The sequence below is a fragment of the Lemur catta genome, chromosome 25 (assembly GCF_020740605.2).
Source record: "Lemur catta isolate mLemCat1 chromosome 25, mLemCat1.pri, whole genome shotgun sequence".
Lineage (NCBI taxonomy): Eukaryota > Metazoa > Chordata > Mammalia > Primates > Lemuridae > Lemur > Lemur catta.
Window position 1 is genome coordinate 8,937,528 of NC_059152.1, and position 14,502 is coordinate 8,952,029.

Genomic DNA, 14,502 nt, shown 5'->3' on the forward strand with positions numbered 1-14,502 from the left:
ACACCATTAGCAGAAGAAAGCAAGATTTGAAGGGGATTTGGCTAATAGTAGTAAGGGAGTGAGAATATATGAAACTGAGACCAGGGAATAATTTTTGACCCATTTTGTCTCTTGATATCTTAGAAAAAAGTAGTTGTTAGAAGTGAGAAGAATGGTACCTTCAAAATACCTTTAGGTTAAACAACGGATCTTCAGTTCATAAGTATGAGGTGGGGGGAGGACCTATCTGTAAAAGACATGGATCCCAGTATTTGATACAAATGACCCAATGGCCTTCAGATAAAATCATCAGAGGCCATGCACATTTTAAAAGATAAGTCAAGATAATTGTGAAGAGATACTGACTACTAATTTCAGCCTCCCGTTTGAAATTCAAAACTTTAAATGACTTATCTAATTATATCCTGTCCAAAAAGAAATGCATTCTTATTGCCACAAAGAGTTAAATCTTCATGATAGTATGATACATAATTAATTACTGATTGAACATGAATGTGCTTTAAGAGCTACAAATTGTTTTGTTTTCTACCAGAAGATTAGTTGAAAGGCAGCCTAATTGAGTTTCTAAAACATTGGTATACATTCCCTTTATAAAAGTCAAAGAAAACAGTCTCCTATACATGGTCCCTCCAACTGGCTATAGAGGCTAGTGGTTATCATAAACAGAGGTGAAAGTTCAAAAGACTTTCTCTCATCTGTCATCACAGTTTGAGTTGCACAGAACTTGGGATAAAGAGGATACTCCTGATAATAAAGCACTGAATCACAGAAAGGCAAAGCGAGAAAACAAACAGAAAATTCAAAATATTGAACCTGGGATCTAAGGAGTTACAAAACTTGTGGAGTGAAAACATTAAAAAGTAGGTAGATAAAAGAATCTATTGTAGGGAAAGTCAGAGACTGAGGTAACCTATAATTGCAGTCATGGTTATGTAGAGAGTGCATAAAAGGCAAGATTAAGATCAAGGAAGCAAACACCCTGGCTCAAAAAGTATGAGGAAAATGGCTAGCTATCTTTGTGAACCAAAAAAAGATTGTGTTCTTTTGCAATCCAGACCTCATGGTGGACTTAGAAGTTTTAGTAGTCTGCATTATGAATTTTCTACTCAAAACAGAGAGGAAAGTATAATCTACTCCCATATACCTAGTCTCTAAGATTATCAAGATTTTGCCTTTCTTGGATGACTTTAAGCGTTCTTTGTACTCAAAGAAAATTTTGAAAGTAATCTTTGTGTAGAATGAACGACGCTAAAAACATTTCCCCATTTTACCACCTATGAAAAACACTAGTAAGAAAATCCATTGTTTACTTCATTAACTCACATGGTTGAAATTAAACTCTTTCACACTGAAGCTACTCACCAATGCAGGAAACCACAGTGTTTTCTTTTTATCCAAACTAATGTAATCTACACATACAACTTTGCCTAGTAGCTCATCAGTCTGTTTCCTATCATCCTCATCTTCATCACTGGAGGATGACGAAGATTCTTCCTCTGGTCTAGGGAGAGAAAAAAATAGTTCCATTTATCTTCACATAGAATAAGCATGCCAATGTTGAACACAGGCATTCCAGAACTCACATCACATTTCCTAAAACCTAGAAAATGGCTAATTTAAATTTTAAAGCATTTCCTAAATTTCTAAAAAAAAATGACAGCAAGAGTTTATCATTAGAGGAAAGCATGTTGTTTTCCTAAAAGTCTTTCTGATTTATTTAGTGCTATTTCAAAAGATTAAAGAGGAAGATCAGTACAGAATAACTGGTCCCCAAATCCTCAAAAAGCTGAAGGCCCCATATTAAACCCAGTACTACATGAAAATATATTCAATCCCAATCTCAGATTAAAGGATGTCTAGAGATAATAATTTTACATTCCCAGTACAAAGCTAACTTTAAAAGGGGGGAAGCAGATCTTTTCTGACTGAGGGTTAGGGCGGGAAGAGGAGACAATGTAATAAGAGATCACCACTGCTATCCTTAATACCAAATATACACGAACTAGGTATTCATGAAATACACAATATGGTTCTTTTGTATTAAGTTGAAAACTCCTTTCAGTAACATTGAATATTGTACTAGTAAATTATAAATATATTAACTGTCAGAAGAAAAAGGAAGTATCTGTAACCATCAGTTTCATGTTAGAGGAAGTGCAGTAAAAAGTAAAACTATAAAGGAAAACAAAACAAAAAGCTATTCTATTTTCAATCTGGTTCCAAAAAAGTCTACAACTAGTACTAAAAATAAAGATTTCTAACAACTGACTGTTCAAAATGCCCAGAATAAGTAAAGACACTAGGAAATGTTGAATAGATAGACTACAATATATGTTCTTATAAATAAAACAGAATAATGGCTACTATTGATTACCTACAGGGATGAAAATATTTTTGACATAGTTGGCAATGACCAAGTTCACCAACCAAAAAATATGAACTGAAAGATCAACTATTTTAAAATTTTAAACATAATTTACCTATTTGGTTGACTGGAACAAATTCAGTATAGTCTGAATTTGTCTTCAATGCCTTTCCAAGGGGATGACAATATAAATGACACCCCTTTATATTTATGTATGCCAATATAAATATAAAAGAAGGAAAAGCTATTATAATAATATTAAACATTTTAAAGTGATGTGGGTAATATCATTATCTGATTTCAATGATCAGACAGCTAACTTAAAAATTGTTCCCTGGCAAAAACAAATCAAATCTTTGAAGTTTGCTACTGAGTAGAGAAGTACCATACTTCAAATGGCACTTCAAGAAGTTTAATCCCTACTTAGAAAGTAGGTAACAGGTAGCTGAAAAAAGCAACACAGCTTTATATTAACTGAGCTAAAGATCCTACACATAGGCACATAGCTTAGCACAGTAGTAACAGACTTGACAAGTTTGATTTCTAGTTGATTTAGAAGAGCTTCTCAAGGGCAAGGACTTTATCTCTTCACTTTCAAAAACTACAGAACACAACCAAATTTAAAATCATAATAATTGTTTTTTTAAACCACTCATAGAAGACTCATTCAGCTAGGGTTGTTTTGTTTCGTTTTTTAAGAGACAAGATCTCCCTCTGTTGCCCAAGCTACAGTATAGTGGCCAAATCATAGCACATTGTCTCCTCAATCTGCTAGGCTCAAGCAATCCTCCCCACTCAGCCTCCCAAGTAGCTGGGATTACAACAGGTGCATGTCACCATGCTGCCTAGTTTTTTAATTTTTTCTGGAGACAGGGTCTTGCTATGTTGCTCAGGCTGGTCTCAAACTCCTGGCCTCCAGTAATCTTCCTGCCTCTGCCTCCCTATGTGCTAGGATTATAGGCATGAGCCATCACACCCAGCTCCACTAGGGATTTATGAGCATTTTTTTTTTTTTTTTTTTTTTGAGACAGGTTCTCACTCTGTTGCCAGGGCTAGAGTGCAGCGGCACCATCATAGCTCACTGCAACCTCAAACTCCTGGGCTCAAGCGATCCTCTTGCTTCAGCCTCCTGAGCAGCTGGGACTACAGGCATGCGCCAGATAATTTTTTATTTTTTGTAGAGATGGGGATCTTGCTACTCCCCGGAATGGTCTGGAACTCCTGACCTCAAGCGATCTTCCTCCTTGGCCTCCCAAAGTGCTAGGATTATAAGCGTGAGCCACCTCGCCCAGCCTGAACACTATAATGTTATTATTAGCAAGCTAGAAATCCACAATTCAGAGATAACATATATAAAAATCTGTAAAACATAGAAAGAGAAAACTGCGATTTACGTGACTAACAAAGTTATCTGTGTCATTATAAAAATTCTAATTTCTTTCTTAAGACTTAACAAGTGTGAAGACTTCAGACTCCAAAAAGTTATATCAAAAAGAAAAACAAAAAACCTTTGTTTGGCTAGATGACACATCTACTCTAAAGCCATCTCCACTTTTGGACTAGATGCCCCTCCTCCCTCACCTACTCAAGACTTCATTCCACTTTACATTTACAACCTACTTGCCCCTCTACCTCTTTGCCCTGCTCTTATTCTTATTTCCACAGCACTTACAACTTCTATCTTACTATATAATTTACTTATTTCTTGTGTTTATTCTTAAACAGCCATCTCCCCCCATGAGAAAATGTAAGTTCTAAAGGTGGAGAGTTTTGTTTGTTTTTTAAGAGACAGGGTCTCACTCTGTCACCCAGACTAAAGTGCAGTGGCCCAGTCATAGTTCACTGCAACCTCAAATTCCTGGGCTCAAAGCGATCTTCCCGCCTCAGTCTCCCAAGTAGCTAGGACTACAGGTGTGCACCACCACACCAGGCTAATTTTTTTTTGTTGTTGTTGTTGTTAATTTTTGCAGAGACCAGATCTCACTATGTTGCGCTGGCTGGTCTCAAACTTCTGGCCTCAAGCAATCTTCCTGCCTCAGCCTTCCAAAGTGCTAGGATTACAGGTGTGAGCCACCACACCCCTACTTGAGATTTTTTGTTTTGTTCACTGATACATCTCAAGTACCTGAACAGTGCTTAGCACAGCACAGATGCTCCATAAATAACTGTTGATGAAATAAATGAAGTGAAAAAAGATTTATTTCTTTCTACTATGGTAATCCTGATTTTATTTTACTCTAAAAATCACAAAATGTATCCAATCAGTGTAAACCACATCATTATATCTAAGGCTATTTTTAACTTTTCCTCTTAGAGGAGGTTAGCCAGAAAACTGTTTACACAAGTCAGTTGCTCAATAAACTGATAAACTAAAATAAATGAGCATCAAAAATATTTTAAGAGAGACCGGGCACAGTGGCTCACGCCTGTAATCCTAGCACTCTGGGAGGCTGAGGCGGGCGGATCATTTGAGCTCAGGAATTAGAGACCAGCCTGAGCAAGAGCGAGACCCCATCTCTACTAAAAAAAAATAGAAAGAAATTAGCTGGACAACTAAAAATATATATAGAAAAAATTGGCCGGGCATGGTGGCGCATGCCTGTAGTCCCAACTACTTGGGAAACTGAGGCAGCAGGACTGCTTGAGCCCAGGAGTTTGAGGTTGCTGTGAGCTAGGCTGACACCACGGCACTCTAGCCTGGGCAACAGAGTCAGACTCTGTCTCAAAAAAAAAAAAAAATTTTTTTTTAAGAGAGCAAAAGACAGAGCAAGCAGAGAGTCCACTTGGTTTTTTTTAATTTTCTTTTCTTTCTTTTTTGTTAACAAGTCCCATCACTTCAGAACTGCTTGCTTTTTATTCATCTGTAACATTGTTGTTTCTTTGGTGGCATGGTATTTATATAAAGAACCACCACAAAATAACACACTTTCTCTATGAAATAAAATCAGATGTTGTCACTGGAAACAGAGCTAATTATATGAAAATATTTACCATAATACACTAACAGCTGATTACTTAAAGCTGATCACACATCACTATTAATTATAAATTAATTATAAATCAAGAAAGAAGAACTTTAGACAAGATGTGAGCCAAAAAATAGCATATAATCAGATGCAAATAGAAAACTGAGTTAGGAATTTGAGAGCTTCAATCTTTGAAATGCAATTCTGACTTCAATGATTATATCAGGCAAGTCAATTAACTCAGCTTCAAACTTTGTTACAATAAATTTAGAATCTGAGCCAGCCAATGAATCTGCTTACCTGAATGTGTTTGTGCAGAAAGTTTTTAAAAGCTGGCAATAGTAAAGCCATGTTACAAGCCTTGAGGACATTGAAGTCATTTAAAGTCCCTGAAAATGGCTATCAGAAATTTTAATGATGGGACACATTTTCAAAAGACATAGTTAATTATTAAAGCTTCACTATGAGTAGTGCTAGAATCTGTATTAGTATCAGGAAGACTGACAATGTATAGCTTCTTAGACATCAAAACATACAGAACATATGGACATGAAGACAATAATAAAAGGGTTTTAATTTTTTCTGATTTTTATCAAGAAGGAAACTGGAATCAAATTCTCATAACAAAATAAAGCAGCAAAAAATAAAAGACTTTCTGGAATTAGATATTGGTGATGGATTTTGAACTCACTAAAACCCACTAAACTATACACTTTAAAAGAGGGAATTTTATGATATGTGAATTAAATGAATTTTTAACACGTGTTAAGATCTGTAGATCTTTAATACTAAGTATAAATCAGGTATCAGGTAAATCTTAACACTGTCACTGGGTAAAATTTATACCCTAAATAATTCCTTATTAACAAGAATCATCATAAGCCTACTTTATTCTTTTTCTGAAGGGGAAAAAAATACTAGCAAGTACACTGTTTCCTACTTGCTGTTTAATTGCACATAAACTTTTACCCCATTACTGGAAAAAAACTTTGGACAGGAGGGGACAAAAATATTTCTGTAATTTCAGATATTCTATTCTTCAGGCAGAATGAAATACAATCTCTGCACAAAATGGGTAAATTATAAGGGCAAAACTCAAGTAATACATTCATTAAAAAAAATTAACAAGCTGGAGGATGATAATCATTTAAAAAAGAAAATACTTGAACTTCTTAGGATTAATTAAAGGTAGACTATAAGTGAAACTCAATTTAATGGAAGATGTAAAAAAATCACTTTTGGAATAACTGGGGGTAGATTAACTGGTATATGGATTAAAAGTCGCTAAAAGAAAACAAATTTCCTACTGTAACAATGCAGTCCTAGGAATTCTGGGAAGAGATAAACTTATTTATCTTTGTACAAAATACATTTTAAATAGCAATCTGAGAACCATAATGAAGACTTTTTTCAGTGGAGTAACAGAAGAGGAAATGAAGGTTAGATGAAGCTCTTAAGATCCGGGTTCAAGACTTTGTCATAGGAAATAACCCTGAGGAAAGGGGACAAAGAACTTTGAGGAAATGTCATCAAGGAGATGGTCATTTCAAAGGGACATACTTGCCTGTGATGATTACACACCAAGGCTTAAAACACCAAGCAAAAACAACATTGTCAGGTCCCTTGGCAGTGAGAATGACCAACCACAGTAGTGAGGGGGAAGGAAGGGCAAGCAAAACAAGATTACAGACAAGCTGAGCTTCATTTCCTAGACTAGTAATTCTCAACCTTTTGTGTGGCTTCACACTTTTACATTTACAACACAATCCCAACAGCAAATCTCTCATTACACACAGAGATTCTTAACAAGAAAATCACTAACTTAGAATGTTTGCTAGAGTCTTTACAAAGCAAAGATCAACTTGTTCAGCCACAGTTGTATTCTTTATTCTCATATACAAGAAAGGAACATCTCAGCTAAGAAATATAACAGACTTTTTAATAAATCATAACTTTTGACCATTTTGTATATTATGTGATATTCTAGAATGAATTTATTTTTAATTTATTTTTCTACATCTGAATGACATTTGTAAAAAGGTAAAAATATTACATGCAATTTTTTCAAAATGAAAAAAAATTCTTGATAGATACAAAAACCATTTTTCGTGTAATATATATACAAAATAATACGGGAATGTTGTTTTAAAGAGACCAAATATTGCAGCAAAAACCAGTCCTCCCTGTCAGACATAAAGACCACCAGGCAGAATTTTTATATATACACACATAAATACATTTCCATATATAAATGAAATCATGTTACATACTGGTATTTCATCATGAAATTTTTCTTCATGTCAATATATGATGATGGTATCTAGTATTTACATAGTACTTACTATATAAACACTTTAAGGATATGAATTCCCTTAATTTTCAAAACAACTCTAAGAAATAGGTAATACTCTCATCCCAATTTTACCAATGAGAACTGAGGGATGAAAAGATGAAATAACCTGCCCAAGGTCAGACAGCAAGGAAGTGGCAGAGGCAGGATTCAAATCAAGTCCATCTGGTTCCACAGTCTATAGCATGCTAGAGAATTAGAAATTCTCTAGATAATTAACTCATGAAATAATTTTATATTATATGTACCCCAACTCACTGCTGATATCATCTATCATAGTTAATTAAAAGTTGAGTATAGAACTATAGAAAGGTTCTAATGATCACTGATAGATAAAATTTTAATTTTTAAGTAAAGTCATTAATTTTCACAGAGATATCAAAAGATATCACAAACTTTTAAGTGACTGAGTGAATATATTTTATGCCAATATAACAGCCCTCAGGAAAAAGTGAAAACATTAGATCACAGTAATAGCTAACAGTCACAACAGAATGCTTTCTTACTGATAATGCCATCATACATTTTTCATTTGTTTTCCTTTCTGGCCAAAGCACTCAATTTTTAAATATCATACATGAAGAGTAAGTAATAGTTACATCCTGACTACTCTAAAAATAATCAAGTCACCAGCAAGCAAAGTCACAAGTCAGAGAAATTATTTACCTGATAATTAGGAAAATAAATAACATTGAGTATATTTTCGATGCCATGATTAATATTCTAATTTCTACTCCCAAATGAGTATTTATTTATTGTTAAAACTAATTTGGAAAATAACTGAAGTACTCTATATAAACAAAAAGGAGTCATTGAGCTGAATGGAAAAAGGCCTACAGAGCAAAGGTAAGGTGAAGTCACCGGTCCCTTCCTTCCTGTTTTCCTTGGATTCATTACTTACAGTCTTGGAGGCTGATTTTTCCAATTTTAATAGTGATAAAAATAATACCTACCTTCATGTACTTGCTGCGAGGCTGAAAAATTAAACAATGTAAGAGACAGCGCTTACCTAACATCTATCTTCAAAGTTCAGTCAAAATGAGATTCAACACCCTGATTCTATATCTTGAATGAAAGTATTCAATTACACTGAAGTTTTTAATAATTCAGCTCAGTATTTATTTTTAAACAGCTACTTTAACAATGTTTATGCTTATGCATATAAAAACGCTAATCTAAACAAAATATTCAGAAAAAATTTTAAAATATCCTCTAATAGAATAAATTAAAAATTATATTCCCCTGTCCCATCCCTTCCAACTTCATTCTCCTGCTCCAGAGAGGCTAATGTTTAAAATTCTTTCAGCTGTTTTTTCCTTGTAGTTACTAGCTTATGTTTAAATAATATACTTATTCTCGTATTTCTTGATTTATGTATTTTTTTTTTGGAGACAGGGTCTCGCTGTGTCACCCAGGATAGAGTGCCGTGGCACAATCACAGCTCACTGTAACCTCTAACACCTGAGCTCAAGCAATCCTCTTGCCTCAGCCTCCTGAGTAGCTAGGACCATAGGCTTGTGCCACCAGGCCCAGCTGATTTTTTTTTTTTTTTTTTTAAATAGAGACAGGGCCTTGCTATGTTGCCCAGGCTGGTCTCAGACTCTTGCACTCAAGCAATTCTCCTGCCTCGGCCTCCCAAAGTGCTGGGATTAGAGGTCATGAGCCGCCGCCACCACCACCACCAGGCTGGCTGATTTACACATTTAAGACATTATTCTAAACCCACTGACTTCCCACTGTTACGATAACTGTTATATTTAAACCACTTCCCCACTCTCTACTAATTCTGTTTTCCTTTCTTATATAATTCTTGGGGAGGAGTTACTAAACACCTTTGCTATTTTCCTTCTTCTATTTGTATTACCCTATCTTTAGCTTTTCCCCAACGTTCCATTATATTAGGTAATCAAGTCCTCCTTTTTAATAGGGACTTCCATTCCTCCACTGTGTATTCTACTGCCTACTAGCATTTAGAGTTATTATTGAAAAGTCTGATGTCATTTTCTCGATCCTTTGCAATAAATTATTTTTCTCTGTGGAACGGTTTGAAAGTGGTTTCTTTTCATGACCCTTTGGTCCCGTGATCCCTAGTCACTGACAGCCTTTTGAAGCCAAAGCTTTCACATTTCATTGAAAGTAACTGGTTAAATATATAAAATAAGTGTCAGAACTATAAGAAGCCAAAAAAGAATTACTAAGACAGTTCCTGCCATCAGAGAGATTAAAATTATTGAGAAAACAAACACTACAATGATAATAAGAGGTGAAATCTTATCTACAATATTAGATAGACGCAAAGAATTTAGTGGGTTCAGAGAAGAGAAAAATACATCTGGTTTCAAGGAAAGAGTGGGGAGACACAAAATGATTCACATAAAGTTGGAAGCACTTCTGTTGAGATTTAAAGAATGAGCATGACAGTGACAGGGAAGGGAGGCAGTAGAGACAAAAAACAGCATGAATAAAAACACGATATCAGAAAACAAGCGATGTATTCAGGGATTATTGACTAGTTTCATTTTTACTATAGCATCAAGATACACATAGAGAGAAACAGGAGGTAGACACAGTGATTAAGATTGGTTGGGCATGGAGAACCTGAATCACCCATGCTGAGAAGTCTGAAATTACTATTACATCTGAAATTACCATGAGATCCAGTTAGCATTTTGCAAATTACAATTTAAAAATAACTATTAAAACAATATTAGAAGGCGAAATGAATTCAGGTTCAACTAACAGTTATGAAAATGGACTTACATATGATTAGATCTTCTTCCTCTATTTGTTTTCTTTCCTATGACTGGAGTGCCAAAATGCTCAGGGTTGGTGAGTGGGAGCTGGTCTAATGTCTGTGGGTAAGAACATAAACCCATCAAAAGTTATTACTTTGCAAATGCTTTCCTTTTTTAAACCCAACCAGTTTAAGAATATGCTCAGATTTTCAGATTAAAACTCTCCCTCAAGGAAAGCTAAAACACAACTTTCCTAAAGATAGAAAATTCTAGTTTTAAAGATACTAGAATAAAGAAGAATGAGCCCATCACTGGAAAAAAAATGAAAAGAAATTTGGCTGGTGTCTCTAGATGATTCATTACCTATTTGAAGGCTGACAGGCATCTAAGAAGGATTAAAATTACAAAACAAAACAAACACAGCTCAGTGGAAACACAGATGTGAGAGTTAAAAAAACGTATTTGTTGTAAGGACCTAACTACTGGTTTGGAGCCAACTGCAGCTCCTATTTTTCTTTGTACATAGGGAATCATAATCTATAAAACAAAATTCTTAATAAGTAACAGAAACAAAATTAATTATCAAGATAAGCATCAATTGCTTAAGTCATATTTATTGTTACTCTGCAAACATTATCTGCAATGAATCTTTTTTAAAGAAAATGTAAAAACTTAAGTTTTTCTATATTTAATTTTCTTCCTTTCCTTTTTAATCTGCAGCATCCAACATCATGCTTGATATGAGACTAATGATCAATAAATGGACATTTCTTTCTTCCTCTTAATCCTTTTGTCCCTCACCTCTCTCCAACAAACAACATTTTCCAGGCAAGAACTGGTTGACGGTTGAAGGCAGAAAGAATAAAAAGGTATTTTGGAATGATGTGGAGAACCTGCGGCCTTCTGATTTCAAGATAGTTCTTTTCTAAATACCAAGGGAGGCAAGAAAAGCTTCATCTTTCTCTGCTGCACCCCTTGTAATAAAAGGATTTGTTCCGTAAAATTTGGATTCTGTCAAAATGCTGCACTTAAGGACCTAGAAGGCCACATGTGGCCTTTGGGCCGCAGGTGCCCCAGCCCTCTACTTTTTATTCGTTTTTAAGATTTCATACAGCTGCTATTCCTTTCATCACCCCCAGAACTTTTATTGTTATAATTTCACGAATACCAGGGGAACTAGAGATTCCCAGGAAAACTGTCACAATGAAGTGAGGGTGAGAAACTATTTAGGATAAAGAAACTTCTTAAAGTTACAAACAAAAGTGGTATAAGAAAGGCTGTCCATTGATTTAAAGATCAGACATCTAAACAAATTAATGCTGTTTTTTTTTAATGTTTAAAATTTATTGATCCATTGATTGATTGAGACAGTCTACCTCTGTCACCCAGGCTTGAGTGTAGCAGCACAATCATGGCTCACTGTAACCTCAAACTCCTGAGCTCAAGTGATACTCTACCACCTTGGCCCCCCAAGGAGCTGGGACTACAGCACGTGTCACCATGCCTGGCTAATTTTTTTTATTTTTGTAGAGACAGTGTCTTGCTATGTTGCCCAGGCTGGTTCCAAGCAATCCTCCCACCTCAGCTTCAGAAGTGCTGAGATTACAAGCATGAGCCACCATGCCCAGACTAACTTATTTTTTAAATTGATATAATTATGAAGACAATGACGAGCTAAACTGTGAAAAGGGGAAGCACATTAATCTTTTTTGCATAATTCATTAGTATGTATATAAATGTTTTTAAGATACATAGATACATGTATATGACAACAAAGAATATAGCATAGAAAAAAGGCACTAGCCATAAAGGAATAACTAAAGATTGATTCCTTCAAAAGATAGACAAAAATTCCAACTTTCACAAGGCAAAAAAAAAATCTCATCTTTCAAATTTAGAACCTAACCCGTGTAAATGAACCTTAAATCGGGTATTTAAAACATATTATTTGGAGTCAAAAGCTGTCCTAAATGCAATATATGCCAAACTTAAACTCTTTAGAAATTACTTGTCATCAATGCCTAATTATGCTTTCAAAGGGTGAAAATTTCAAAATAATTTGAAGTATTACTTTGGTGATACTATCTAATATTACTAAATTACTATTATATGTTTGGTAAAAAGGGGTAAAAAATAATCTGGATTCACTTTTTGCCAACCTAACAAATGGATTAAATGGCCCTCCCCTCACAAAATATTAAAGTTGCTCTCTTAAAAGCAGATATTTCTATAATGTATTAAATATGTTATTCATTTCACTTGTCATAGGAAAGAAAATTTCTAAGGAGTTGTTTAAGAATCATATATAGTAATTTTCAAATAAGAGACTATAGACTACCCCTAGTATGTAATGAAGAGTTACAACAGTAAGAAGCAGTATCTTGCTCACTGGCCTTAACCCATGTCCAAGAAAGCATGAGCATCTTTTATTTCAAGGGACAGAAAAGACTAGTGGGAGGGTAAACATTGTCTTGTCTTATATCTAAAGAGCAAAAACTAGAGACTCCTGGAACTTATATTAAAGGAACAAAGAAAATTCTATAGGCCTAGGGGAAAAATGTTTATAGCCTTACTGCCTTAATGCTGCTGGAAACATGGCACTGGGATCTTATCTAACCTTTCTTCGCAGTTTTCTTTTCTTTTTTTTTTTTTTTTGAGACAGAGTCTCGCTCCGTTCCCTGGGCTAGAGTGCCATTGGCGTCAGCCTAGCTCACAGCAACCTCAAACTTTTGGGCTCAAGCGATCCTCCTGCCTCAGCCTCCCAAATAGCTGGGACTACAGGCATGCACTACTATGCCCGGCTAATCTTTTCTATACATATTTTTAGTCATCTAGATAATTTCTTTCTATTTTTAGTAGAGATGAGGTCTCGCTCTTGCTCAGGCTGGTCTCAAACTCCTGACCTTGAGAGATCCTCCCGCCTCAGCCTCCCAGAGTTCTAGGATTACAGGCATGAGCCACCGCGCCCGGCCATTTGCAGTTTTCAACTGCATGTAGTAACGCAGAGAGAATACCAGATGATCAATCTACTTTTGGATAACACTCAAATTATGAACACTCTGTAGAAAAACCCAAACTGTTCTACCGATGTTAGGCAGTGGGTAACATATTCACTAAGCTAGTTATGGCTAAAACCAGTGATTTCAGTGCCAGAATTTGAACTGACTTAAGTGCTATGGTAATCTCTTACTACGAAAATCTTGAATTTCAGTATTTAAGCATGTAGCTTATTAATGGGATTAGTAACCCAAAGTACTGCCAGTATGAAGTGGCTTTCCTCTCAATGGCTACAGTTATACTAACAATACTGAGTAGTCTTTCAAAAAATTAAAACTTTGTAAAAATATATCAAATAAAGAAGAAATAATATACAGACAGTAGATTAAATTCCCCTCTTGTGTACACTCTTGACCATGTCTTCACAGAGCTTAATACATGTAAATTCTAAAATACTTTTGATTGTTTGACTAATGCTTTTTCTCCTCCAACAGATGGTAAGTACCCAAGGGAAAATTCTATGTCTACATGCCTTATTCTTGTGTCCTAGTACCTAGCATGACTCCTGCTATATGGGAAGGGAGTTAAGGAATCGTATACCAATACTTTAATTTCTCTCTAGCAAAACGTAACTGCAAGTGTATACCTGCAAAGAAACAAGGGAAAACTGATCCTCCTTAAAAGTACAAAGGATATACAACTACTTGTTCATACTACGTCAGCCTTTATACTACAACTGTCTTATGAACATCTTGACTTAAAATTCTCCTGGTAGAAACAAAATTAATTTTTTTTTTTTTTTTAAAGACAGGGTCTTGCCCTGTTGGCCAGGCTGGAGTGCAATGTTGCAATCATAAATCACTGCTGCCTTGAACTCCTGGGCTCCTGAGTAGCTAGGACTACAGGCTCGTGCCACCACACCTGGCTAATTTTTTAATTTTTTGTAGAGACAGGGCCTCGCTATGTTGCCCAGGCTGATGTGGAACTCCTGGCCTCAAGCCATCGTCCTACCTCAGCCGCCCAAATTACAGTGTGAGCCGCTGTGACTAGTTAAAATTATTATTTTAGATACTTCTCTGGGCCAAGCAA

General features: G+C 35.4%; 1 protein-coding gene and 1 non-coding gene across 6 annotated transcripts in view; one reads left to right on the top strand and one right to left on the bottom strand.

Annotated features, from left to right (window-relative positions):
• ARID4B (AT-rich interaction domain 4B) overlaps window positions 1-14,502 on the bottom strand; it is a 126,197-nt gene that overhangs the window by 58,882 nt on the left and 52,813 nt on the right. For all 5 annotated transcript variants that reach the window (XM_045537027.1, XM_045537026.1, XM_045537028.1 and 2 more), the window contains exons 7-8: window positions 10,442-10,533; window positions 1,363-1,501 (exon numbers count right to left, since the gene is read on the bottom strand). In XM_045537027.1, the coding sequence (XP_045392983.1) occupies window positions 1,363-1,501; window positions 10,442-10,533 (231 nt within the window). The remainder of the gene's footprint in view (window positions 1-1,362; window positions 1,502-10,441; window positions 10,534-14,502) is intronic.
• LOC123627621 lies at window positions 5,608-5,738 on the top strand. The gene has a single exon (XR_006731386.1). It is a non-coding gene; the product is annotated as a small nucleolar RNA SNORA33 (small nucleolar RNA).